This window comes from Spea bombifrons, chromosome 2 (assembly GCF_027358695.1).
Source record: "Spea bombifrons isolate aSpeBom1 chromosome 2, aSpeBom1.2.pri, whole genome shotgun sequence".
Classification (NCBI taxonomy): domain Eukaryota; kingdom Metazoa; phylum Chordata; class Amphibia; order Anura; family Pelobatidae; genus Spea; species Spea bombifrons.
The window spans coordinates 134,950,627-134,978,469 of NC_071088.1; the positions used below are offsets into that span (position 1 = coordinate 134,950,627).

The 27,843-nt window shown below is 46.2% G+C and overlaps 1 protein-coding gene across 4 annotated transcripts; it reads right to left on the reverse strand.

Moving 5' to 3' along the window:
* Window positions 1–315: 315 nt before the first annotated feature.
* Window positions 316–27,843, reverse strand: NUMA1 (nuclear mitotic apparatus protein 1). Of its 4 annotated transcripts, none has more exons than XM_053456578.1 (27): window positions 27,696–27,843; window positions 19,166–19,247; window positions 18,097–18,182; window positions 16,881–16,922; window positions 16,102–16,184; window positions 15,878–15,966; window positions 15,180–15,260; window positions 14,977–15,094; window positions 14,738–14,870; window positions 14,088–14,242; window positions 13,270–13,384; window positions 12,663–12,780; window positions 12,295–12,435; window positions 11,937–12,059; window positions 7,942–11,658; window positions 7,679–7,720; window positions 6,423–6,491; window positions 5,173–5,283; window positions 4,616–4,846; window positions 4,305–4,480; window positions 3,498–3,744; window positions 3,018–3,291; window positions 2,641–2,777; window positions 1,833–2,063; window positions 1,524–1,628; window positions 1,136–1,387; window positions 316–516 (listed from the first exon to the last, which is right to left on the reverse strand). In XM_053456578.1, the coding sequence occupies exons 2-27, from the start codon at window positions 19,205–19,207 to the stop codon at window positions 484–486; spliced, it is 6,951 nt and encodes a 2,316-aa protein (XP_053312553.1). In that variant the 5' UTR covers window positions 19,208–19,247; window positions 27,696–27,843; the 3' UTR covers window positions 316–483. The 4 variants fall into 4 exon arrangements, with proteins under 4 accessions (XP_053312553.1, XP_053312554.1, XP_053312556.1 ...); XM_053456579.1 differs by having other exon boundaries at window positions 4,305–4,474; window positions 4,610–4,846; XM_053456581.1 differs by lacking the exon at window positions 16,881–16,922 and having other exon boundaries at window positions 4,305–4,474; window positions 4,610–4,846.

Sequence of the window (27,843 nt, forward strand, 5' to 3'; positions counted from 1 at the left end):
AAACAAAAAAACACAATCAAAACAACTTTAAACATGTCAGGCAGGCATGAAATGCAGTTGGCGGCTACAAGTTTTGAGGACAGACTGTCCGACTCTTCCTCCCCATAAAATTCAGCTTGTGCAGTTCATATTTTCTCCTTAAACTTTAAAACCTTGCTTGTATTATCGTTTGCGGTTGTTTAAACCCATACTTCTCACACACTGTCAGGCAGAATGAAGAAAAAATATTTAAAAAAAAAAACAAAAAAACAATCGGTTCCCGGAGATCAGTCACATCGACTGTGAAGCTCGCCGACGATTCACCATTCGAAAGGCAGAATAATACGAAATTAAATTTGGAAAATTTACAAAGTTTTCAAAAATTTCTGCGGGTTTTGCCACCATCTGGCTTTTTAAGCTTGGTTAACTCTGTGGCAGCAAACATGTTAAACTGGTATAAAAAGCAGTCCCATACATGGAAAAAAAAATGGATCGGGATCCCCGTTATTTATTCCTGGTCTGCTTGCGTTCGAAAAACTGCAAGAAAAAAAAAAAAGAAAAAAAAAGTCAATATATTATGATTTAGAAAAAGCTATAGTCAGGACAAACGCCAAAGCAAGCATTATGATCAGCAGCTGACTTTTTCTTACTATCCATTTAAACACCGATTTCAGAATAAATCATATTTCAGAGGTAAACTAGACAGCGATTCATCACTCCCAGAACCAGAAAGCCCAATTATGAGTGATTTGTGCAAAAGCCTGGGCCAAGTGTGATAATTTGTGATTCACACCCATAAACGCAATCCAGTTACCTGCGAATGGTCATCCTGCCCCGCCTGGTCAAAAGAGAAGCCATGTAAAAAATCATTTCATCAGAAACAGTAAAAAGAAAATAAAAATAAAAAAAGATTCACACCAACAACTCAATTATTCTACAAAACTGTTGTATTACGACGGCATTGAGGGATAAGAAGTAGATCATCAAAGATCCTGTTTACTAAACCAGACCTCTTGAGGTTACGATGTCCGTATAGTCGTAGGATTTCAACATAAAGGAGGATAATTTACACGATCGCCCGTGATCAACTCCACAAGAACACATTGACACACACGGAGAAGTGCAGAAATCACAGAACGCGTGCTCTGCTACCCACCTTGCTTGACGTGCGGGGGGATTTTGTTTTGGAGACCCTGGGCGACTTCCTGCTTGGCGATTTGCGGATAGTATGAAGAGGGGATTTGGTAGAAGTGCTGCCGGTGTTCCCCCTGCCCCCCTGCGCGCGGGGACTGTTCTTGGGTGTTGGAGTCTTCTTGCCAAGACCCCTTCTTAGCAGGCTGCTTCCCAGCTTTTTCGGCGTGTTGAGAATATTAAAGGACATGGTCTGTCGCCGGCTGGACTGCGTCAGCTGGGAGGGAGAAGGAAGAAGTCGGCGAGGAGTTATCAGAGGTTCAGGGAAATTTTTATTTCAGGACATACTTCTCATCTCTCCGTTATAAACAGTCTAGAAAGTCTAACGTTCAGCACACGCGGCAGCGACCCACCTGCGGGTTGACATTTGATTTGCTTTCAGCCGTGGACAGTTTCCGTGCGTCATGTTTGTCCTTGGGGGTCATGGGTCGTGGAAAGCAGCTGGCGGACTTTTTAGACTGCAAAAGAAAGGGAATTTGCAATATAATAATTTCTAAAATAAAGTCTCCGTGCAGCTCCCTGCGACCAAGAGGGAGAACTGGATCTCAATCGCTTGTGAAAAATAGCACAAAAACGAAAGGTTTAATCAAAACGTAGACTAAACACTTGTATCCAAACCCCCCTATAAACCTAGTGACAGCGCTGCTGTGTTGTCCTCTCACCTCCGGTGTGTCCGGCCCCTGATGGGATTCCTCGGACACTCTCTTTCTTTGCTGCTGTCTAGTGAGGACATTGCTTCCCCACGAATGGTCGATCCCCGAGGAAGCCAAGGTCATCCTGCGCGTCGTGGACTCCTGGATCTGTGACGGCAGCAGGGTAGCCCGCCGTAAAGTCTCCTTCGGGTCTCCCATCTTCACCTCGTCATCCGTGATTGTGGCAGAAAGCAGCGACGGCTGTTGGGGAAGATTCAGCAGATTCAATGGAAGAACTACATTTTCGTTACACGAGTTGCCGTTGCATGCGTAATATAACCGATGTAGAGAGGGATCTTTGTCTCCTGAAAGTCTATGGTATAATTATCGTATCTGACCCACTGACCTGACGCCACTTTTAAACAGGCGCTCCGTATACACGAACACAACATCTGCAATATAGCACTCTACGCACATTTTAATATCTAACTTAATTACCCCAAATCCATTGTTTCCCAAAAGGTATGGAAAGATTTGGGGAACAAAAGGAAAATGAAACCTTAGACCTGAACCGAGGCGCAGCACATGAGACCAAATTATACGGGTGGAAGGAACCTGCAATTCACCAATACTTTTCTTTATAATAAAGCATACAAAAGGTCAAATTTAGACAGTCAGGGCCACAACCGGCACCAAACCTAAGCTTAAGCCTCTGACCCTCTAGTCTTAGACTGACCTCTTATTCTAATATTTCTCCTCCTTTGAAATAAACTTCCCCCCAGCATTTGCTAAATGTATAAAGTATTTAAAGGTTTCTATCAAATCTTCCCTCTCTTACCCGAGACTCGAGCGGGTAGGAGGTCTTGAGGTGCGGAGGACAAGCCCGGTTCCTTAACTGCAGCTCTGCTATCCGGTTCCAGTCTTCTTGGGGGTCTGGCTCATCCTGGCACGTACCCATGTAGAAGCTGTTCCGTCCTGAAAAACAAAGATCGTAGGGTCTTGGAAATGGTCTATTAGGGACATCAAGGTGACAGCAGGGGCCTTCAAAAGTGTTAACCGAACAATCCTGCAAATGCATTTTATTCTAAATCAAGGGGCTCCTTTAAACTGAAGTAGAACGCTTGGCAGGGGGAAGCAGTGGGTATTACACTAGTTCACCATTGTATACCTAGATTTGAAGTTGTACACACACACACAGCGCCAGGTTTTATTTACCTCCGGCCTGAGAGAGCCGCGTGGAGCTTCGCGTCGTCGGGCGATACCCCGGGAGGTTCATTAACACAGAGTTATTGAGGCTATCATCCGAGGACGTGTGTTCGGGCCGCAGCAGTGACTCCTGGGACGGGAGGCTGGAGAGCGCCGGCGCAGAGACCGCGGGCTGCGGCCGGCCGCTCCGCTGCAGCTTCTCCGGATGCAGGCTCTGATGAGAGAGAGCCGAGCGCAGGCTGTAGAAAGAGGTGTTGGCGCTCTCTGGTTCCTCTTTCGTTTTCTACGGAGGGAGACACGTTTAAAAACATTAATTTCTGTAACACGCGGTGAAGGATCTGCCGAGGGGGTTCACAAATACACAATTGTAAAAGGGCCGGCTTAAGTGTGAAGCATTCGTATCCCTAACACGGCAGGGCTGGAAACATTTTGTCGTACCGGTAACAGCCAAAGCGCCCCGGTAGCGGAGGATATTCCACGTTCGCCTACCTTTGTCATGGTTATGTTGATGATCTGGGTGGTACGTCGACGAGCAGATCGAGTCTTCTTGCTGGAATCCAAGGACAAGTCGCCAATAGAGCCAATGCTGCTGTCTAGCTTAGACTGAGCCCGAGTAGGGATCGGGGTGAAGTAAAGACTCTCAAGAGACTCCACTTTCCGTGGCAGGCGACCGGAAGCCAGAGATTCCAGACTTCCCGAGGATGCCGCGGGTCCTTGGTGGGAACGACCATTCTTTCTGAGACGTAAAGCACATAGTGGGGATCAAATATAACGCATGCTTAAAAAGCGATCCATGGATAACGTGTGGGATTATTAATAGATACAACAGGACCAAGATATTTTACAACGCAAGTAACCCAGTCATGAATTTAATCCAGTTTCTTTGCTATATTGAATGGAAGACAATATTTCCAAAAAAAAAGCAAGATGGTGCATCTTGTGCCATTATGTGTGCCTTATTGCCACAAACCTCAGTCACAAAACAGCCTAACAGGAGATGCCAAGATAAATCTCTACAACGAGAGAAAACATTTAATCTCCCAAAAACATCTATGCATTATTATTATTGCACCAACGTGGCAACGTGTCTACTGTGAGAATTTGCGTTGACTCTCGAGGGAGCGTTGCAATAAGTCTTATGCAAGACACCTAAGCTCTCACTGTTTAGTGAGTAAGCCCCTACGTACTGCACAGAAAGCGGGAACTGTTGGCATGATGTACAGATAAAGGGGTCTTTCCAAATGCAGAATAAAGGCAAGAGACCTCTATGGCTTCCCGAACACGGAGACTTCATACCCTGTGGAGTTCATTGGATGCTCCTCCTCATCACTCATGTCCAGGCTGTCTATGCTGACATCCGCGTGGCTTTGCCGTATTACCCGCGAGGGGCAAAGGGTTTCTCGGCTTTTCATAGCATCTGTGGCTACCTGGAACTTGCCCAGCTCTCTAAGCTGCCTGTCTGCATACTCCACCTGAAGAAAAGAATAGGTTGATATCAGAAGCGGCCACTTTGAGATCAGAACGGCTATACGCAGTGCAAAATACATTTTCCTAGCATCCAGACATCTTGTTGTAAGTTGAGTCAGAATACTGGAGTAGACACTCGCCTGGGCCTCCAAAGTCCTCACTTGAGCGGTCAGGTTCTTACAGCTCTGTTCCGTCTCCTTGTTCTGGAGCAGAGAATGCTGCAGCTCCTTGCCGAGGCGCTCACACTCCGTCTTGAGCTCCGCATGCTCTTTCCGAAGCGGTTCCTGCTCCCTGAGGACTTTCTGAAGCTCATCACTCAATTCTTGGTTCTGTGCTTTCTTGGCATCGTAGTGAACCCGGGCCTTCTCCATCTGATGGTGCGAGACACACGGTCAGTTAAACCCTACTTTGGTTTTATGGTTTGGAAGCCCAAAGATACCTGGAAGCCTGGGTGGTTTACCATCAAGACTTCAAACCTTCCATACAAAAAGAGGTTCAACCAAGCCATAATTCCAACTGTGAAATATTACTCTATGGCATAATTAGATTCCCCGTCTATTTAAAAGGTGACAGTGTTCCAAAACATTTTAAATAGAATATTTTAATTTAATAGACTGATTTGAAACAGCTTCAATGCTTTGGGCACGTCAGAGCCGAACACACAACACAACCACGGGGTAACGACGGCGAGTCCTACCTGGGATTTATAATGCTCCACAGCTTGCATCTGCTGCTCCAGCTGAGTCTCCAGCTCTGCAACCCTCTTCTGCTTCCCGTCGACCTCTTCACGAACTTCGCTTTCTCTTAGCTGTACAGAGACAAGAACGCAATGTCAAAAGAGGAACATGCGCGCTATAACCAGGGAAACTAAATGAAGTGGGGGGGGAGACTATTGGGGGGGGCAGAAGCTTGCTGGGTTAGACTGAAAGATTATAGAACCAAAGAAAAAAAAAAGTGGCACGGTCCAGCGTCATGACTTGAAGGCACACCAGAAGATGTACAGTGACGAGTATCCACACGGTGTGCACATACAGTCAAACTTATATAAAGCTAACTGGTATCCAACTTCTTACTGCATATAGACAGCACGGCTTGCGCATTGGTCTTAAAATAATAGTTATCGTAAAATATCTGGCGTTACGCGTCCGATTCACTCCATTTTCAACACTACTGAAAAGGGGGGTTTATTACACCAGATTACAAAAATGTATTAATGCTGGCCAAGCACTCGCATGGAGCGATCATGCAGCATAAATCCTTTATGTTGCGGTCCGTTCCATTCAGCAGCTTATGAGCCCTTCCCCTCCCAGAGACAGGGGTCACGCAGGTCATAAGGTTTAAAACATTTTTATTATTTCTAATTTTTTATAACAAAACAGATTACTATCTGACCATTGATTATTGTTCCGGATTCTAAATAGGATTAAATGATCATGGTCAGTGGCCAAAAAGCGTAATTTACAAGTGATCTGGTTAAATATTGAAAAAATAAAAAAATAAAATGTAAACAGCATTTAACATAATTTATCTGATCAGAGACTAAGGCACTGATCAGTAACACAGATCGTCAGGCACCGATCCTACAGATGTGCCTAACTTTTTCCTACAAAATTTCCTACAAAATTGAGTGCGTATTATACACACGTATCTATTATACCCGAGAACCATGTTAACCATTTCTAATCTGACAGCCCAGTCACTGGCAATGGACAATGGAGCAGAGTCTTGGGCCGGCTCTGCCGACAACCTTTTGTTTTCAAGCTGGTTACTGTAGAGAAATCTCTCCGGCTTTGCGACTTTAGGAACCCAGTGTGGTTTTGGAGAGTGGAACTTAATTAGCCGTTCTGCCAAACTTTAACTATATCGTCCCGCGAGATGTTCAGACCAACGTTCGGTGAAGGAGCAGAGTAAGGATGCAGCGGTCACCCTCTCTATAGCGCCAGGTACCTTGAGCTTCTGCTGCTGAGTTCTTATGGTCTTCTCCTGCTGATTCAGCTTTTGGCTCAACTCCTGTACCTGGAAAACAGTGCAGCACAGCATATGTGGGAACCCGCAATAGTCCTTCAACGTCCGCATAACAATATATTCACAACGCTACTAAATGTATGTTGCCCAAGAAGGAAGATGCATGGATACGATTATATTACCCCCGATGTAAAAAAAAATCTAGAGATTCTTTCAATTACATGACGACACCACGCACAGGGGGCACACCGGCAGGTATTTTACGTTTTAGGGGAGAGGCTGCATGGGCTACAGATACTAAAAGGCTTCATGGAAAACATACATTTACAAGCAGGAGTCGGAAGAGCATGCGGAAAACGTAGGTAATAAACATGCGGTCAAAGATCACATGCAAAGCATGCCCAGAGCAGGCATCCGCGTTGATTGTCGCTGTGTATATCGGTGTATAAGGCATCAAGCCAGTTAGTAATCCGAAAATATATTCTCAGAGAACCAATTTATACCCACGTAGGCGATGAATTACATTAAAAAAGGTATCACCCCTATGCCAGTGCCAACGGCTTCCCCCTAGCGGCATGGTAGGTTGCGGTGTTCATTGGAAACTGTTTGCCTTAAACTAGAAAGGAATGGCGGATTAAAAGATCGCTGCTGCGTCTGAAGGCTCAATTAATTCAACTCAGAAATGTGTGAAAAAAATTAACGAAGCCACCTTCCCAAGACACTTTCACGATGATCAATCACTCTCTGGGCTGTCGTAGTTTACCAAAAGTCAACGAGGAGGGCTTGGTGCATGGCTTGGCCTTAAAAGAAATCTCTCTAAAGGAAGCATTCCTAGGCATGGATTAAACATTATTCTGTGCGCAAGCCGAGTGCCGGAGCAGCGCCGCACAGGAACAAATTAGGAGGAATCACAGGGAGAGCTTAACATCGGATGGTTTGGTTGGAAGCAGAGGATGCCAAACGAGTAAAAAGTCTAACCTGCGTGGAGGCCGTAAAGGGACATGGGTCCGCTCAGAGCCGAAGCTACCACCCTAATGGCGTACGAAGGAACCCAAGCTCCGAGCGCGTTTGGAACGGAAAGCGCACGTCCGAGATCCCGCATGCTGACGCTTCCCTTTTTTTTTTTGCAAACAGTTCTCAACGAAAACCAGAGACGGCGTTGTACATAGAAGATGTGTTAGCAGCATGCACCATCACCGTTTAAGAAGCTGCAGCCGAGTGTTGGTTATGCTCGTTACCTGCTCGGATTGGTCCTTCTTAGCCGTCTCCAACTGTTCCACCTGTTTGATGGAAAAAAAACCCCCCAAAGATTACACATAATAAAACAATGACTTCATTTCCCCTAAAAACTGGACCCCTCAGCTTTACTTGGACCTTAACAGGACTTCCGATAGAAGCATAGATTTCACAAAAGTGAGGAGCGGAGCTTAAAAAGCGATGAAGGATTTGCTACAAATCTAAGAGGTGAATTTAAATATCAGAATCTACAGACTGTTCTTACCTGAAGCAGTAACTTCTGCTTCTCTTCTTGAAACTTCTGTCTTTCATCCAGGACTCTGGTCTTCGCGTGGTCATACTTGCTGGTCACAGCTTGCAGTTTCTGGCCGAGCTCTTGAGCTTCTTCTTTGCCTTCGCTGATCGCTTTCTCATACTGCCGGCGCAGAGCCTGGACCTCTTGGGTATGCTGGTTTGTGATTTTGGAAAGCTCGGCTTCGAGTTTCTTTGCCCCCTGATCCGAGAGATGGGACAAAGCGCCGTTTGCCTGCTGGAGCTCGGCGATCTGCGTCAGATAGCCAGCCTTCTCCGCCTGCAGGGTCTGTAATAGCAGCTCTCGCCGCCCCAAAGTGTCTTTCAGCTCCATGAGCTCAGAGATTTCTCCTTTAGCCTTTTCAAGCTCAGCCCGTAAACACTCTGCCCTCTTCTGGTGTTCCTCAAGCTCTTCGCCGTGTTTCTCTTCCATGACAAGCCGCTGCGCTTTGAGCTCCTGGTAACTGTTTTTAAGAGAGGCCAGCTCCTCCAGGACATTCTGGGAGCCGCTAAGCTGGTTTTGGAGACGAGACATCTGCTCTTCTCTCTGGTCAAATTTTTCCTTCCAAGCTCGAATTTCGCTCTCAAGACCCTCTTTCACTTCGTTCTGAGAAGTCAGTTTCTTTTGCAGTTCCTCTACAGAAACGCTTTGCTTTTCAGCGGTCTCCTTGAAGCTCAGCGCTTCAGACTGCACACGTTGTAAAGCACCTTGCTTCTCAGCCAGTTCTTTAGAGGAGGCGTCCAACTGTGCCTGGAGCTTCTTCAGACCGTCCTCCAACATCGCGCTTTTATTTCTCTCGCTCGCAAGCTGGTCTTTGAACTCCACGCAAGACTTCTCGTTCGAGGCTAGTCTTTCCGTTAAGCTCTTCACTTCTGCTTGCAAGACGGACATCTCTCCGGTCTTCCTTTCGATCTCCGCGCGACAGACGGCTATTTGCTCTTCAGCTTCCGTTAAAGATTTACCTTTCTGCTGAGTTTCGGACAGCGCCGAGGACAGCTCCCGGCTAGAATCGTTCAGAGCTTTCTGACTTTGTTCCAATTCCTGCACTTTGTGAAACAATTCTTTCTTCAAGGCCTCCAGAGACGACTCCCTCTCGGTTTCGCACGATCTAGAATCCTCAAGCTGCTTCAGCAGCTCGCGCGTCTTCTGCTGTTCTTGCTGGATTTTTGCCTCCAAACCCTCGATGCCCTCTCTCTGCCGCTCTGAAACCGAAGCCTTCTCTGAAGCCAGGGCCTTTGCGTCGGCGGCTTCTTTATGCGCGAGAACTATCAATTCATCCTGTTCGCTGCACTTCTTCATAAGATCTGCTACGCTGGGCCGAAGAGCTTGCACCTCACCTAGCGCGGTCTGGTACTGCTCTCTGATGGAAGAGTTCTCTCTCTCTTTGACCGCGAGATCATTCTGCGAACGCTCAACTTCTCTCTCTTTTTCACAAATGGACGTCTTTAGAGCCGTTATCTCGACCTCCATGGATTTAACGTTTTGCGTGTACCGTTTGATTTCTTCTTCTTGCGTGGAAGATTTTACTTCCAATGCCTTCAACGCAGTAACTTCATTGGCGAGTACGGACACTTTTTGCTGCTGCTGCTGTAGTTGGTCTTCCCTCAAAGAGACTTCCTTTGCGAGTCTCTCCAACTCGCTCTCTTTCACAGCAATGAGGTCAAGAGAACGAGACAATTCATTTTGCAGGGAGGTGAACTCGCTTTTGTGAGTATCCAGAGATTTCTGCAGCTGAGCCTCCACTTCAGCTTTTGCAGCTTTCTCCGCGGCGAGATCTCCCGCGGCTCTCTCCCTCTCCTCCTCCCGCTGCTTGATTACTTTATTCCTCTCGTTTAGTTCCTCCTGGTGTTTAAGGCGAGACTCCTCCAGCTGTTTCTTCAACAAACTCACCTCTTCGGAGAGCTTCCGGGCTTCACTTTCCCGCTCTCTGACGGCTGCCTGTACGGACGTCATTTCAGATTCTAGGGCTGCCGTTTTTTCAGATTTCTGATCTTCCAATTGCTTCACTTTGGCCTCCAGCTCCAGTTTCCTGTTCTTCTCTTCCGACAGTTCACGTGAAATCCTCTGCAGGTCTTGCGCTGAATTGCTTAAAGATGACTCCATGTGTGAAATCCTCTCCGTCGCCTCTTGCTGGGACAGCTTGAGCTTTTCCTCGGCAGACTGAATCGCACGGAGCAGCTTCTGTTCCTCGACTTCTTTCTCTTTGACGCAATTAAGAGCAGCGGACAGTTCTGTTTTCAGCTTGGACACGGCCTCCGAATGAGCGCTGGTGGCATTCGCTAGCTGGGCTTCCAGCTCTGACGCACGAGTCCTTTCCTTTTCTAGCTGCTGAGAAACCTCAGTGTAGTCTTTCTTCACCGTTTCAATCTGTTCCTCCATCATGCAGGAGCTTTGAGCAATGCCCTGTTTGGTCTCTTCATAAATGCCCTTCCATTTGTTCACTTCGAGCGCCAGCTCCTCTTGCTTTGCATGCTGCTGTTCTATTCCTGCAGTGGTTTCCGTGAGCTTGGCCTGAAAGCTTTCAACCCCTACCCGGTATTCCTCCTCCAAGTCCCTGAGCCGAGACTCTAGTCTTCTGCCGTTTGCTTTTTCCTCCTGGAGCTCTACGAGTGCTTGATCTCTGCTCTCACTGAGTTTCTTAAGGTCTTCTTCTAGTTTAGAAGTCGTCTTTCCCTCTCTTTCCACAGAGGTGGCATATTTAGCTCTCTCATTTTCTAAATGGCCTTTTAAGACTCTCACCGTGTCTTCCAGAGATGCCAGCTGCTCTTTAAGCAGGGTGTTCTCTTCGGTCACAGACCCCATCAAGGCCACCTTCTGCTCATAAACCCTAAGCTGGCTCTCTTGCTCGATGAGTTGAGACTTGAGAGCCTCTAAGGCACTTGCATGGGCCTTACTCTGAGTATCGTTCTCAGCGTCTAGGTTTTGACATTTCGCAATCAGATCCAGAATGGTCGCATCGAGCTCTTGGACTTTCACAGACAGCTCTGTCTTCTCCCGCTTCAGCTCTTCGATCGTTGCCACGTTTGTTTGGAGATTTTGCTCTAAAGCATGGACCGTGTTGTTTAAACTCTCTAGCTCTTCCACTTTAGCAGACTTGTACTCGTTGAACATAGTTAAGGTGGAGTCTCTTTCGTTTACATGTTTCTTGCATTCTTCTTGGAAACGAGCCATCTGCTGGGCTTCGGCCTCCAGTCTTTGCGTAAGCTCCACCACTTTGCCCTCAGACTGTTTTAATACGCTGCCAAGATGGTCCACTTGGTCGCCGAGAGCCTTCATGCTTTGTTTTGAGGACTCCTCTTGCTTTTTTAGCGTTTCCATCAGCTCTCCTTTCTGCCGTCTCTCGAGTTCGACTTCACGATGAAGCCCCAGAAGCTGCTCCTCTTTCTGCATCAGGGTCGTTTTCATCTTGGAGATTTCCAGCTTCAGGGTGGTGATCTGACACATCAGCTTCTCCTCCTGAGCTCTGGCCTCCTGATCTTGCCGCTCCTTCTGGAAAGTGATCTCAGAGAGCGAGGTTTGCAGGTTGGTCACGATTTCTTGGAGCTGAAGTTTCTCAGATTCGAATTGGGATCTCTGGAACTCGAACTCCTCGGTGGCTGCTCTCTTTTCCTCTTGTAACTGGCTGATCTGAGCTTGGAGTTCAACTAACTTTGCTGTAAGTGTTACTACCTCCTGCTGAAGGCTTTCCAACTAAATAGAGAGAGAAAACATATTAGAAGTGACATTACAGACAAAAATGTTAGTGTATTTGGCATTCATTTACATTTTTTAGTTATGCTTTTTTTCTGGATCTGCCGTTTATAGGCTCTGGACACATGCAACATCTCAGCCTCACATGGTTCACACCATTTTGTTTCAGTTATACTATCATTCCTTCAGAGACCATGCAACACAAGCCTTTTTCTCAGAGTCCCGAAAGCATCTGGAGATTCTTCCTCTGGGAAGAGGTTGAGCGCGCTCTGCGATACCTTCAGGATGTCACCCATGCTCTCCCCTTTCTCCAATGAATGGCTCTCCCCAAGCTTCTTCAGCTGCTCTTCAAGCATTGAAATCTTGCCCTGAAGAATTAAGATCTGCTCCTCGAGGTATTTCTAAAAGGACAAACAAGATAAAAATTAACAGTCGCCAAAAAAATAGACACATAATTTATAGTTCATATCAAAACATCAACTAAAGTGTTGCGGTATACATGATAAAAAATAAAAATGTCTCCCGTGGCACATGTTGGGAGGCTCGTCAGTCACACATCCAGTAAAGTCACTGGTGGTTGTGTAAAACCTTCCCCGTATCTTAGCCCTAAAAAAAAAAAAAAAACGGCGGCTCTACCTTTTCGTTAATGGCCACGTTGAGCTCGTTTTCCAGCAGGCTCTGTCTCTGCTGCCAGGCGGCCAGGGACAGTTCGTGCTCCTCCGATGTTTCGTTCAACGCTTCCTGCAGCTGCACCAGGCGACTCGACAAGTCCCGCACCTGGATAGACGAGGGAACGCGGGCACGAGCCCAAACGGAATTTACGTTAGTGTGATTGTGAATCAGGTAGCGCTTTTTGGCTGAGCTCTGATCTTTTGAAAGCTCTAAGTGAGCAAAGCATGGTAACTCTTAAGCATAATTAAGCTTTCTGTAATTGTATTACCTAACATTTCCTATAAGCCAGGAACATGGCATACTGGAATACAGGTGGAGTTAGGTTAGAGTACCTTGTAGGAGAGGTCCCCGTTTTCCTCAGACAGCTGGTCATTCTTCCTCTCTAATTGCGTTTTGTCAGTCTTCATGTCCTGGCACTGTTTGAGGGTGTCCCGAAGTCGTATCATCAGACTATAAAGTTTAATGGTGAGAGATGGGGGGAAAAAAAACATTAATAGGAGGTCAGAAACAGTGTTGCCTGCATTACACAGCTGACACCCTATTAATCTGAAAACAGTCTGCTTTGGCACACAGTACAGCTAAAATTGCAAGAATATTTACACCCTGAAACTAGGTAAGTGTTTTGATGGCGTCTTCGGTGATACTATCAAAGCTGAACCATTTAGATGTAATGTAAAAGTTTTACTTTACAGAGGGGGTAGTAGAGGAACAGCCCAACAGCAGAAGTGGTAGATCTTACTACAGCGAGGGGATTTAAACATGCATGGGATAGGCGTATGGCTTCTGAATCTAAGACGAGACCAACGACGGATTAAGGTTAAGGGCCTTTAGCGCATGGGGGGGGGGGAATATGGTTCTGCATCCTTAGTAATAAAAGTTGAGTAATAGAGAGTATTAAGGGCCGGTCACAGATCTCTTGCTGCTCTTCTGAAACGGTACCTCTCGTTTTTCTCTCTCAGCTCCTCCAGCTCTTTGGGCTCCTGCTGCTCAGCCTGCTTCTCATTCAGCACCACGAGACGCTCAATACGCTGCTGCATCAAGAACAGCTGTGCGTCTGCAACACAAAGCGGGGGTCAACGAGGGCCACATTCAGTCTGCCTCACCCCAAATGGGCAACGTAACATTCTATTCACAAGGGTATTAAAAACAAAATATTTAAAAAGGACTACCTCTTGTATTTAAAGTACAGCTCAAACTTTTAGGCAAATGTGCTAGATAAACATGGTGATGCCGTGTTGCTGCTTTGTTGTACACTGAGTTCCTGAAAGCCTTTTTCTCTATGCCGGCCCAAGATATCGCATCTAATAAAGTCTCCATTTTAGACACTGAATAAAGCAGCTATAATGAGAACGCCCTTAAGGTTTTATAACTTCGTGGGGACGTTATATTTATCATTTTTACTATAATACATACGAGGGCTGAATGTTAATCTCACGGATCGTGGCAACTTTGTTACCACAATCTTATTTTTATGAAAATGTAAACAAAACAAAAAAAAATTCACATTATCTCCTCAGCAGAACCTAACTTTGTCCCAGTGCAGTCCTGATGCTGCCAAGAAAGTCAGCAAGAAAGACCGCTCAGATGTACAAGCGTGCAGCAAACCATTGTACTCATTTCAAGAAACTTAAGGCAGACTTGAGCTCAGGGGGGTCCCAGCAACATGGGCCTCAGCACCGAAGAAAACCTGGCTGGAAACGCGCATGCTCGCTTCCACGATATCCTAAACGTGACGGCCAAGTATTCCTTTGTCTCACCTTTCTCGGCGAGACGTTTCTTGTTCTCGGAGAGCTCCAGTTCCAGCTCATCCCTGAACTCTCTCTCCTCCGTTAGCTGCTTCTTCAGACGCCTCATTTGGAACTGAGGCATGTGCAAGACTTCAATCATCGGGGACGAGGGAGCATCTGCTAAGCTGCCGGAAGACAGAACACACTAGGGATAGGCGATCTTAACCACAAAGGCTTTGTAACATCATATATACTGTGGCGCTGTGTTATTCTATATAGTGAAATGTTTGTACTCGGATCATTATGTGAATGTTCCCTTTAGCCGTTCATTCATCAGCACATGCAAACCTGCTGTGTACAGAAGCCAAACCTTGGAGTGTATTTTTTTGTTTTCTGGATCATTTCTATTTGTAGTTTTATTTAGTTTTATATACTGCTTTTTTTTCTTGTATAATTAGATTTTTTTTTCAATCCTTTTGCTTGTTACATTGCCAAAATGTAGATTATATAGAAATAAATCGTGTGCTTCTCTTTTCACGGGTTGCTTTGGGAGTAAAATGGCTTACGGTTTATCAGGTCCGGAAGGTACCCATGCCTGCTATGTCTGCTACACAGCAGGCGTATTCTGTAGGTTACACCAATGGACAGCAATGGTTTCCAATACAACCCCCTGCATGTACCTTTTCATGGCCGACGAGGAAGCCACACGATGCAGCTCCAGAAAGCGCACCTCTGTCCTCCTCTTTGTGGGCACGTTAGGAGACATGGATTCATCGGAGCTAGAAGCAAGGTCACTGGAGGACGGAAAGCGAGCTGCAGCGGAGGAAAACAGATTGCCGGAGACGAGCTTAGAACACCAATACCCACCATTTGTATAAAGGCCACACAATGCTAGCGTAGATGTGTGTTTAACACGTACCGTTCGGCGTGCGGGTTTCAGCCGTACCTTTCCTCTGCAAGAAGTGGATGAGCTTGTCATTCTGAGACAGATCTTCTTCATTGTCCAGAACAAATCTAAGGATCGAGGCCAACTCTGTCTGCACAAATAAAAGCGAGGAGAGCGTTGTGGGACATGTACTGAAAATGTTACAGGAAAAAGACAGATCTAAACATATGCCTCACCTGAGTCTTGTGGTCAAAATCGTCAAGCTCTTTGAGATTTCTGGATTTCATGTTGGAATAATATAAAAGTAGGACAATAACCTAGGAAAAAACAAACAAGATGTACATACGCACACATAGAATTCTCAGGTAACGCCTTCGGATGGTTTTGAACGAAATATTTGCATAAATTATGATTGCAAAGACATTGATACAAAGACTTTTATATGGAGCAATCAGACTGTGGAGCAAAACATCCTTAACTTATGTTATTCCAGGTTTTCTATCCGCCCCCCCCAAGAGAAAATTAATATGTTTAGGAGGTAAAAATGTTTACATTTTTTATTATTACCTTTATTGGCAGTTTTTAATTGGTTTACATAGCAGAACATTTAACCATCACATTTAAAGTGGCACCTATGGCACTGTTTGTGGTTGGGGGAGCCTTTACATTAAGGGCATCTTCAAATATCTGATACAATATACTCTGGACACAGCGCCCACGAGTCAATATAGTAAGCCGACACAGAATATATATATAGTGTAAATGTATTTGCCATAATACAAGCCACCAGTTCACCTAAACCCAGACAGTGTGTGTGGTCCCCATGGTCGCTTTTATGACAAAAAAAACATGCATAGATGCTTGTAAGCGGGACATGAACTGTGCCAATAAGCTTGAGAACAGAGAGGATTTCGTGGGGTAACTATAACTCTACCTTGGAAATTTCCACCTCCACATTCTCTCCGTGAAGAATCTTCTGCCACTGAACCAGGTTCTCCGCAGAGGAGCCATACCGACAATATCCTGCAGGTGGAGACAGAGAGGCTGGAGGGTTAGTATCACTCCACGACACCCAAATCCCACCAAAGCAAGAAGAGAAATGAGATATATCTAGATCTATATCAAACAATATATATAGCTCCTTGGGCTTGACCTTACTTTGTAAGAAGTTGCAGAGAAACTTAAGTCTGTCTTCTAGAGGTTGCTGAAGAACTCGGGTGGTTTCCTCTGCATTTCCATTACTAGGAGAGAAAACAAGAGATCATCACACAATATACACACATGAAACATGCAAGCCGTGTTACACTGTAGCTCTCCAGCCAGAAAAAATATATATATATATGATAAGCGATGTGTCTGAAGCATGGTAAATAGGCATCTACGGTTCTACAGCGCTTAACTCCGTAAAGAGTTAAAGTGGAATGAATATAGACGTGGCCACGTGATAATGCAAGCATTCAAAGTCTACGATCACGTAAACCTGCCTTTTGGCTTTATCTGGGTTTGTGAGCATTGTGATCGCTTGCCCTGGACAGACGATGGAGGGTGAATGTTTTCTAGATGTGAAGCGGGCGATTGCTGCGTCAGGAGCAGAAGCCCCGACAGGCCAGTCCTAGCCTCGACGGCTACATCGGGGTCTAGCGGAAAACACCTTATAGCACATGTCCCAATCAATGCACTTAAGCTTGCGGAGTCTTAGCGTACCCCATAACGCAGGGGTAGAGAAGGTGGGACCCCCCCCCATAAATCTGAGACGTGATGGTTAATGGATAGGAAAAAAAAGATAGTTCTAGTTTTGTCATGACCTTTGAATGCGTCTAATGTAAGAAACGCTGCGCCTTATAAATACATTTAAAAAAAGTACACAAAAAAAAAAAATACACGCACACACAAACAGATATAAAATGAAGTCATGCCCGGCGTTCGAGGATTTTTACCTCTTGCTGCGGTTTCTATATTTCCCTGGTAAATATACATGTCTGTGATGTAAAAGACACAAAGTTACTTCTTATTTTTCACAGCAGTTTGTAGAGATTTAAAAAGGAAACGGCACTAGAGATCGGGGCCGAAGAGCTAACCATCTACGGGAGGACGGGATGCAGAAGGGGTCACAAAGGAAGGCGATGAAGCAGGGAATACAAGGAAGCCACAAGAAAAAACAGTTAGCACCCAACACTCGGGGTGACAAAGCGCTAATAAAAAATTAAAATAATACAACCTAAAGAAAATGAAGGATAAAAAGGCTGGAGGGTAACGCTCAGTACTAATAAACTAGTATGGGATAAGGAAGATCGCTTGTATGCTCGTTACCAAGAACGGTTAAACCCCCCTCCCCGAGAATGCCCCAATAATCCCGCCCCGTTATGCAGCTATATGAACAGCGTTACGCGTATGGACGCTATGAAGTGGAAAAAAGGGCCCTATGAACTAAACGAGATGGGGGGGGAGCATGGAATACTTTAAAATCTAACCTAGTCTGTAGAAGACCGAGGATCTCTAAATGACATTTAAGAAGTATTATGTCTGTGCTGCTCATGCTAATGGTTTATTATTTACATTTATGATTTTTAGTAATATACATTTATTGTAATGAACGAGCCTGCAAGTAATTCATAATTTATTAATTATGTGTTTTATATAACGCCACCAAATTCCGCAGGGCTGTACAGAGGGTATCAATGCCAACCCCAGCTTTTGCTGACAGTAGAAAAATCTGAGGATCACTAGTAGCTAATAAATCAAATAAAATGCTAATCCAACACTCTTAATACAGGACAGAATGGAGGAGGGACAACCATTACAAGCCGTGTTAACAGTGAGAAAGGCGGATAAAAAGCATGAGCAGGTTTACAGCTAGAAGCTGGATTAAGATGACCGAGCCCTACCTGCCCCCAAACCTTAATAACAGCAACATACTAAAAAGGCGTGTAAATAATAACACAACATGTTTTAAGCGATAGGTTTCTGGACAATGTGCGGACAGCTGCCCTTCTGAGGAAATCGGCATGCATGGGGGCGAACATCACACCAAAGACGAAGCAGGCAATTTGTTGCGGTGACATTGAGCTCGGTGACTTGGCTTCATGCCTATTGCCAATAAACGGCCCGGCGGTAGCCCCTCCGCGCCGCAGAGCCGTTGTGGTTGTTACTCACAGTTTAGAGACAACTTTAATCAAAATGCTGAGATCCTGAAGCTGAGATAACCTCTCCACGGGCTCATCGACCTTCAGGCTGTTCACCTACAGATACAGAGGATTGGCATTAGAGCAGAGACCGCGCATGTGCAAGGATATTCAATAATCTCTCCCCAAGCCCCACAAGATGAGTTAGCATGCCTTCCCATGTGATTATCCCATTAAAGCAACCTTTCGCTGCAATGGCTGTGTTCTGGCATCCATGTGGATACAGCAGGGGTGAGAGTCTGGGATTATCGGAAGACTTTCTGCTAAATATATTTCATGTATAAATAAATAGGTGCCATTTCTAAACCCAGAACGCATATATCTGCAGTTTTTGTATTAGAATCACGTCTGGACTTTCGTCTGCAGCATTTCAGACGAAGTCACTGGAGCCCAGAGGACCCAACTCCAAACCGGTCCATCGATGGTAGCTTGTCAAACTGAATTATTCAGATCCAATATGACGCAAAGCAGCCAAATTCTGTTAGGGGCGAGTGAAGCACGTGAGCTGCCTGTACCAGTAACGTCCGGGGGAAACCAGCAGCCAGCTCTGTTAGAACAATATAATAACTGGAAAGTACTGCGAGATAAGTGAATGGGGACGGACCAGGCGGGCGCCCAGGGCTCACAGGTACTTTACACGACAGCTGAGCAAAATCTTGGCATTAATATGTTTGCATGCCGGTGCATAGAGGGAGTTCTTTATCCCTCCCCATGTATCACCTGTGCAGGAGTGCGCATGCACAGAATACGTACTGCCCGCCAGCTCCAGTACTCGTGCAAGAGTTCCGGAGGGTCTTATGAGAGCCCTGGTGGCTATGATTTTCGTACTTTTACAAGCATCGATGAATCGTGAGGTGGTTTGTGGTATCAACGTCCTTTTAACAGGAAATCTGCCAGGTTTCTGAGTAAGTTTATCTGAATTTGCTAGAACTTTAGCCTCGCTGCACAGATGGCTCCAGGTTGCGTTGTAAATGTAAAAGCCGGTCTCCGATACGACAGAGTAGCCGGTACTTTAAACCTCATCCCCAGCAGCCATTTACCCAGGAGAGAAGAGCGTCCATAGTGCTGCCGTGTAGCGCCATTCCTGCCGCCTTCCCCGCTACTCACACAGCATGCAGGCTCCTAGAATGTAAAACACAGATATGTCATATTAAACCAAGAATATATATACACTCATATATAATATATATATATATACATATATAAACATATACATACACACACGTGTGAAGCTAAAGCAGATATAGCTTAAAGAAGGTTATAAACACACAAGCCAATTTCCACTAATCCTTATACATACAGCCTGCGGAATGACAGCGGCCAGCACGGTATTTTGGCGATGAAGCCGTTGTATAGCGTTACATTGTATGACCAGTACCAGGCATAAACCAATACCAAAAGCACACAATAACCACGGCCTGAAGTCTTCAGCCATTCAGCGGCCCCCCTGACCACTTACAGACTATTAATGCCATTCCTTTAACGCAGGTGATAGCTGCCTGGCCGCGGCGCGGTAAAAGACAAGAGGAAAGCCTACTGATAATTCTATGAGATGAAGAATATGAACGGAGCGAAGCGATGTATCAGAATGTTGTGTTAAAGAACTGACTAACCCGGCGAGACAGGCGACTGCCGGCTTGTGTTACTTTAAGACACAGCCGCTAGCAGGACGCAAGTCATTTATTTGGTTATTCATTGCGCAAGTCAAACCGACTCCAGAAGAATAAACTACTTACACACCAAATACCTCTGGGCTGCTGACACTAAACTAAAGGGACACCCCAGTATCCCAGGAAGCCGCGGCAACACAGAACGCTTATTAAACTAAGTCTTTTAATACTCCGCGGTCCTGCTTCTGCACCACTGATTGGCTGCATAGAGCACCCAATCAGCGGGAGGATAGAAAAGAGGCAAATTCATACAGGGGGGGGATTCTGCCGAATGTCTTAATGCGTTTGCAGAGCCGACCACACGGAAATTTAAAGGGGGCAACTCGGAGGTCATTAGCATCAATGTGATGCGCACGATGGCTTCAGGGATCCTTTAGGAATCGCAGCAAGGACCTTCTGGTCTCTTCATGTTCTAGCGGTGTTTTAGGGGTTTAACTACATAGACCATGTCAAAAAAAAGGAGCTTGAGGGAGAGGGGAATAACATATTTTATAATTCTATTATAATATAGGCATGTATTTAGAAGACAAAAAAGCAAGATGCTATTGGCTACCCTCAGAGCATATTCAGAAGGCACTTTGTTACCAAGCTGGTGGAACAAAAACAGAACGTCACGTGGCTTCAAATCAATACAAAAAAGCAAGCAGACGCGATCGACGGGTTTAGTTATTCAACCAATATTTAGAATCGGGGAAAACATGCGACCTAAGCGAGGTATTTTAGAACGCATTTCTTGTGTACATTTCAGATAGCTGGGGCATTTTTTGAGGGGTGGGGCAAATAGTTTTCCAAAGAATCAGGTGTATTATGCACAGACCGGACGTGTTATTTGCTACAGTAACAGAAGCTGGCGTCTGCTACCAGGACGTCACCGGTAAAGGCACAGACCGGGAACGCTGTACACGATAGGACACGAGCCTCCCTACGGTCACCGGCAGGTCTCGGAGACAGTCAGGACACAGCGAGCGTCGCACATTCCCAGCTCCTCGGAGCTCACAAACATTTACCCTGCCACAAGCCAAACTAAACTACTTCTGATAGGTTATTAAGCAATTCAAAGCAAATACTCCACCTTGTATTAAAGATGTCGTCCACTGCTGAATTCAACACGTATATAAACAGATCATAGAGCATACCTGCTACCTGGTGCAAACCCCCCCAACAAACCGTAAGACTTACAAGAATCGGGGGGCTCATCTGACAAAATAAGCAAGCGATGCAAGCTTACAGAATGATATAAACACATCCTGCTTTAGAATTATTCGACATGACCGATACCCTCACCAGAACCAATTGTGCGTATGACCCGCTAACATGCTCCGAGCCACAGCGTAATTTGTCCTCCGAAGTAATAAAACTCTGAAGTATATAACAATACAGAGCCGGAGAAAGTCTGGTCACCATGGCCGCCACGTTCCCGGTGATCGGTAGACAAGCTGCCTGAGACTTAAGACCACAGGGTATCCCTGCAACAGACGGCGGTGACAGGAGGACAGAGGCTGCCCTCAGCCGTACAGACAGGGCCGTGCCCGACATCCAGAGTCCCACAAACGGTTCATGAAGCAAACCATTCATTTTATTAGCACAAGCAGTTTCACACGGGGGGGGGGGACATAATTTTAGAATAGCATGGCCAAACCTAAACATCTTTACATGGCTCCGGTCCAGTTACACATCACGAGGGTCCAAATATAAAAGGACGGAGCAGAACGCAGCTGGGTAAATATCGCCATTGTGTAAGTGTATAAACTCCTTAAGAAGCTGCATACAAGGGGCCGCGCAAGAAGCAGGTGAGTTTTCAATTCAATAACCCGCTAGGTAACTTAGTGACATCACAAGCTTAAAAGAACAGTTTACTGCCCATCGCAATCAGAGCGGGAAAAGCCACCTTACAGAGAAGCTGCAGCTCACCACCCTCTCCATTGTACTGTTTTCCCAATTTTGGTGGCTTTAATGTTTTTTGGGAGGGCCAGAGATATTTTCATGCTAGTAGCGGTAAGTATACAGCATATGCGTGTGAATAAATACATCCCACGCAAGCCAGGTGCATTTGAAGGGTGGAGAGTCCCTTTAAAGAATGACACAGGTATCTATGCCAACGCCAAAGGCAAGTATACCATCAGCAGCTTGTATGCAAGGCACATGAATGGCAGGGCTACTACCTATCACCGGACTCATCGCAGCCAGAGGCACATGCATACACAACACCGATAGATCTAAAAAGGCTTAGGAGCCATGGCAACCTGGGGTTCATCAACTCCTGGCCTAGCAGTTATTGAACAAAAAAAAAAAAAACTACTTCCTGTCTGGTGTGTAAGCAGGGAGTGCTTCCTGTGACAGGCTTCTCATAGGCCTTAGAGAGAGGAGCGCTTCCTGCGACAGGCTTCTCATAGGCCTTACAGAGAGGAGCGCTTCCTGTGACAGGCTTCCCATAGGCCTTACAGAGAGGAGCGCTTCCTGTGACAGGCTTCCCATAGGCCTTACAGAGAGGAGCGCTTCCTGTGACAGGCTTCCCATAGGCCTTACAGAGAGGAGCGCTTCCTGTGACAGGCCTCTCATAGGCCTTACAGAGAGGAGCGCTTCCTGTGACAGGCTTCCCATAGGCCTTACAGAGAGGAGCGCTTCCTGTGACAGGCTTCCCATAGGCCTTACAGAGAGGAGCGCTTCCTGTGACAGGCTTCCCATAGGCCTTACAGAGAGGAGCGCTTCCTGTGATAGGCTTCTCATAGGCCTTACAGCGAGGAGCGCTTCCTGTGACAGGCCTCTCATAGGCCTTAGAGAGACTGTACGGAAAAAGAAAAAAGTTGGTATTGTCAATGATGATGTCATTACCCTGTTTGCTAAAGTAAATAAATCTGTAGATAATTAAAAACAAGTAAAGCTTTAACGGCTATTTTCTGTGTTTGCGAGAATTAGTACTGCGACTCCACAGAAAATGCACTAATTACAAAAAAAAGGGGTTAAAAACAGACAGATATCCTTTCTACGCAGGTGCAGACACCGCATGCATTACTGTAACATTTAGTGAACTTCAGCCACAGCGTACGAAATATCGCACTTCGACGCTGACTTTCTGGCTCAGCGTGCCACGGACACAGCCACGGTCCTCGTAACAAGCAGACGGGGATTCCAGCCCACGTTTTATTAACAGCAGAGATAGCCGGGGGCACCGGAGTACAAAAAGTTACAATGTGTTCTCCGGAAGAGTCCCGAAAAGCAGAAATGGTTAAAAGTGATTTTTGGAAGCGGACCCCTGGTGGGTGGGTGGGGGGGGGGATACGAGAGTCTCCTCGCTCCACAGTGTTTATTTACATCCCACCCCTAAGGCAGAGCAGGACATCCGGAAGTCAGAATCCAGGCCCCTGATTAACCCATTGAAGAACAAATTGCCACATTATTATCCCTAACGAGCTGTATTATTCCAGCGCTTTATCACCATAGCAACCGACAGAATGATCCGATAAGCAGAAACAAAATGCCCTTTTGACACATGGGGGGGGGGTGTAGTCTATAGTCCGCTTTGCCGGGCAATCATTTGCTCCCTGAAACCTCATGTGCGGAATCAGAACCCTTTACGGTCCGGGATCTTATGGGACCGACATCAAAGACCACGGAGGCAACCGCTTCACACCCGCAGCCATGGCAGCAATCCAGCCGTTACCAAACTGCAAAGCTCACTAATCTCAGACACGGAGGCTGTAAAGGGCGCTTTCCAATCTCAGAGGGAAGCGTTCAGTTATATCGCATGCAGTGGGGTTTATAGAACTGTATAAAGTATAACCATCAGAGCAAGGCCAGTGTTACACACAGAACAGGGAAGGAATAAGTGAACCACTACCATAGTAACAGATGCTGAAGCTTCCTTCTCACCTGTATAAGCCTCCGTACATTACCCCATTTGCCCTGTTTCAGTAACGCCCAGACTACAAGCCAAACCTGCGCTTCTATAGTCAACCTGCAACTCTCCCTTCAGATTGATGGGAGTTGTAGTCCTGCATATAGGAAGCAAGCTCGTTCTACAAAACCCTTTACTGCCCCGATCAAAACGAAATACCTACGCAAACAAATATGTTGATTTATAAAAGATACCCAGCTCCTGTTAAGGGGAGATCCTAAAATACAAACATGCCCCCCCCCCAAAAAAAGTAAACCTTGACAGGGTTTGCCTGTCACCAAAAGGGTTAATTTGTCAGCTCATTTAATACCCAAAGCATTTTCCCAGGAATTCTGCACATGGCGGGCATAAGGATTAACGAGACGCAGGCGGCAGATGGATAATAAAGGCTGCCAAACCCGAACCGCTGCAGGGAAAGGTTATAAGTGGTCGTCCGCCAGGCAGCCAGTAAACACGGATCCCACCACAAACTTTCGGGACCCCCTGCCCAGTATCCCACCTCCTGCTTACACGGGAACGCTGGGCTCCTCACTTTAATAATCATTCCTCAGCGACGACAAGAAGTCACGAAAAATCAATATTTACATGGGGGGGGTCACAAAAACGAGCTGAAAGTTTTCATCCGTAAAAAGCCAGCAATCCCACCCGGTGACGGGGAGGGAACATTTACCACCGAATGCAAACGAGAACCCAGCCGAGTTCAGCCCGCTAGGTGTGCGGGGCTCTGACATCGAAGGGCTCGCTGAGCTCCCGGGGCTGCTTCCATAGCACTTCGGCTTGTATTTGCATGCCAATTCCCACAGTGCTCCGGGGCCGTGACGTAGCAGTGACGTGGCCGCGACGAGCCAATGCACGGAGGAGGAGGAAGCAGGCCGTTTGGTCGCGCTGCGAGAGGACAGATAAGGTCTGTTCACACCGAGCTACAAGGACACGGACTTCTGCGGACTCCATGCACAGAAGCATGCGAGCGATCGCTGGGCGCACGGCCGGGGCCCCGCAGCAAAGCCTCGGGAGGAACAGTCACGTGATCTGCAAACGGGATAACGTTAACTCTTCGAGTACCAGAGTGTCAAGTGACAGCCTGCATGCGCTCACATTCTTCCAAACTGCTAAATAGCCAGGGAACGGCAAATTAATGTAACTCGCAGAGAATATCGACAGAGAACACAACACACAAACACACGATGTGCATTAGAGGGCATCGGTCACCATAATTCTCTATGAGCTCATCTGAAAGAACATGCTTTAATCTAAATCCAGCAGGAGTTTGGAGGATTATGGGATTTGTAGTTTGTAAACACAGACATCTGTAGGTTGGCACTTGCTTTATGCAAGACACTCCTCTTTTGGTGAAAAGAGCACCCCTGCCCCCCAGCCCAATGGCACAAACCGGTGGCCACCGGATTCAGTCCTATACAAAGCCGCCGGTGGAACACATGTTGTTACCCCGATTGACAGGGTTCACTTATCAAACTAAGGGAGCATTTCTCCGGAGACGCTGCTCGGCTCCGCCAGGATTAGGTTATTAAGCGAGCCGGGAGTCTGCGGATAAATCCAGATGAAAACATTTAAACCCACGACACTGTATGCAGGGTCAGCGCCAGCATCATGTGGCCCCTATGTGATGTGCATCTAGAACATTTTAATCAAAATTATTTCCCCCAAGACCCATCCGGCGCATCCAGTCTGCCCATATTGCCTGGTGTGGAGACTCGGCCCTTGATCGTACCAATTTATATGCCTATCCCATACATGTGAAAGCTCCGTGACTGCATTGGGCTCTTAAACTTCTGATGGGAGGCTGTTCCATGTATCTACCACCCAAAGATACCAGGTTATGAGATCATATAAATGAGTTGGCCCAAGTAATGAGAAGAGAAGTCGAGCAAGTCGGTACAGGTGGGGGTACACGGTGTTCTTTAATCCCAAACAGCTGGTGACCCGGTTATCCAACACTATATTCACCAGCTGGCAGAATCACTGAATTCTACCCGCGCTATTAGAAGCTTCACGCAGCGCTGTCACATGACCTTCAGGTCTCTCATTCTCTGCCCCTTAGGACCAAAAATGACACCCGTTTAGAAAGTCCAGCGGATCCATTACTTTCTTAATTCCTTGATACACAATACATCTCGAGACTTTGTTTGACCAAAAAATAACAGTTTAAAGCCCTAGACCCGGCCACAGTCTCACCTAGAGCTCTTTCCTACAAAACTAGCCTGGCCACTGACTCTGAACAAACACATTGCCCACTAAAAATATACACATTGACACCTTTGTCACGGCGGCAAATATTTCACATCTGCCAGAAATTAGTAAAAAACGGTCTATATATAAAAACATTCACGCCGACTACTGTGCAGATCGCACGGGAAGACGGCGCAAACGAAATACACTGGCAAGCGGCTCCCATGTGCTTTCAACACACTTGGCTGGCACTTGGGAGCTCGAGATCAGTTGAAGTAGCTTAGCAGACCAGCGATTATCCAGAGACAGAAGTCATCATGGCGGAACTCGCCCAAGGCGAACATTACCCCGAGTCAACTAGATGTTTACTCAATTACAAAAATTACTACCGGGCTCGGGGAATATTATAATAAAATTGAAGTAATAATCGTTAAGGTGGTCTGTATGAAAACTCAACAACTTCAATATTGAAAAATTCGTGTATAAAGCTGCATGATGAGATAACAGGTAGCAGATTCAGATTCCAAGGCATCCCGCCAGCCACAGACACTGTATAAATGACACAACACCTTAACTGCACACCGTGGGGCTTATTCACTAAATGGACGGCTGTTACGGGGGCTTTGGTTTTAACGCTTGCTTCACTATCACTGGCAAGTTTCTCCAACTTCCATGGCATAGCTGGCCCTGAATAATGTACATCAGTGATTTAACGATACATTATACAGGGCCAGACAAGCTCTTCTAGCAGCAGTTCACTGGGTATTCATAATGCATGGCGAAGTCAAGGAGCTGAAAGACAACTGCCTTTAGTAAATAAAGCCCGGTATCGGCTATACATTATACGTGTAGATATATATAGATATATATATTTATACATATATATATATATCGTAAATATATTTTTCCTTAAAACAAGTAATTCGACCACTTTCACAATTTATATGGACGGGAAAAGCCAGTCAGCTAACAGAGAAACTAAAAATCAAAGCGAGATATTCGCAACTGCAAGTTTTGGTTTTTTTTTTTAAGTATATATTTAGTCACTGCTATAAACAAAAAGAATTAAAATAAGCCTACATTGTTGGATGTTATTAGCATTGATTTTTAATGCCTCCAGTAGTTATGTTACATACTAATAACCCGTTGTACAGCACCACGGAATACGACGGCGATATATGAAACAAATCCATCCCATGTAAGAGCGTCTGTATTTTTTTTTTTTTTTTTTATGCACTTTAGAGGATACCGCAGCTCACCATACATACCATGGGCCGGCCACTAGTGTACTCCTCACCTACCTTGTTGGCCAACCCCCGCTAAGACTACTCCAACAAATCACCCTGTCAAACCAACAATCTCTTTTATTATACCCAGCAAGTGGTAAAAACACCCAGTATCCTCAGCCACTTCCCAGTCGTAAAGCTGACAGCATCAGACAACTAATCCCAACAACACTAAAGCAGAGTCCAGGAGCAACTCCCTCAGCCAGCGCCTCCTCAGAATAAAATCTCATTACCCTCAGCCAGCCCCTCATACCGCAGGTTACATAAAACCCAAATGCAGCCATTCACCATTGCCTCAAGAACCCCCCACTCCGTTTAGTACTGCGACTCCCAGAACCCCCAGGCAGCCTTTAGGCCTCTAGCAGCAACTAAAGCCTGCAGCCATATTTTAGTAATCACACCCACCGTCAGCACGCTAGGTGGAACAGGGCAACGCCACCTTGATCCAAATTACCCGGGAGAAAACACTTGCCTTCCCACGGCCCGCCCCTCACCTCTCCCCCAATACCTTAGCCCCCGGCACGGCACTCACCGGACACCCGGACCTCTCCTTTACACTCTCTCGCCCGCTCCCGCGCTCTCCTCTGCAAATAAATCCACCTAAAAATCCGACCTGGGAACTATTCAAACTCCAGAACCACCCGCGGGCCCGGCCGCCATTGGCTGCCGTAAATCTGCGC

Excerpts from the sequence above, each read along its gene's own strand:
- NUMA1 (XM_053456578.1), bottom strand. The coding sequence starts at position 19,207 with ATGGCGCTACACGGCAGCACTATGGACGCTCTTCTCTCCTGG. Across the intron at positions 7,721-7,941 it reads AGCAGAAGTTACTGCTTCAG|GTGGAACAGTTGGAGACGGC; the intron begins GTAAGAACAGTC and ends TCCATCAAACAG. Across the intron at positions 2,778-3,017 it reads GCGGCTCTCTCAGGCCGGAG|GACGGAACAGCTTCTACATG; the intron begins GTAAATAAAACC and ends TTTGTTTTTCAG.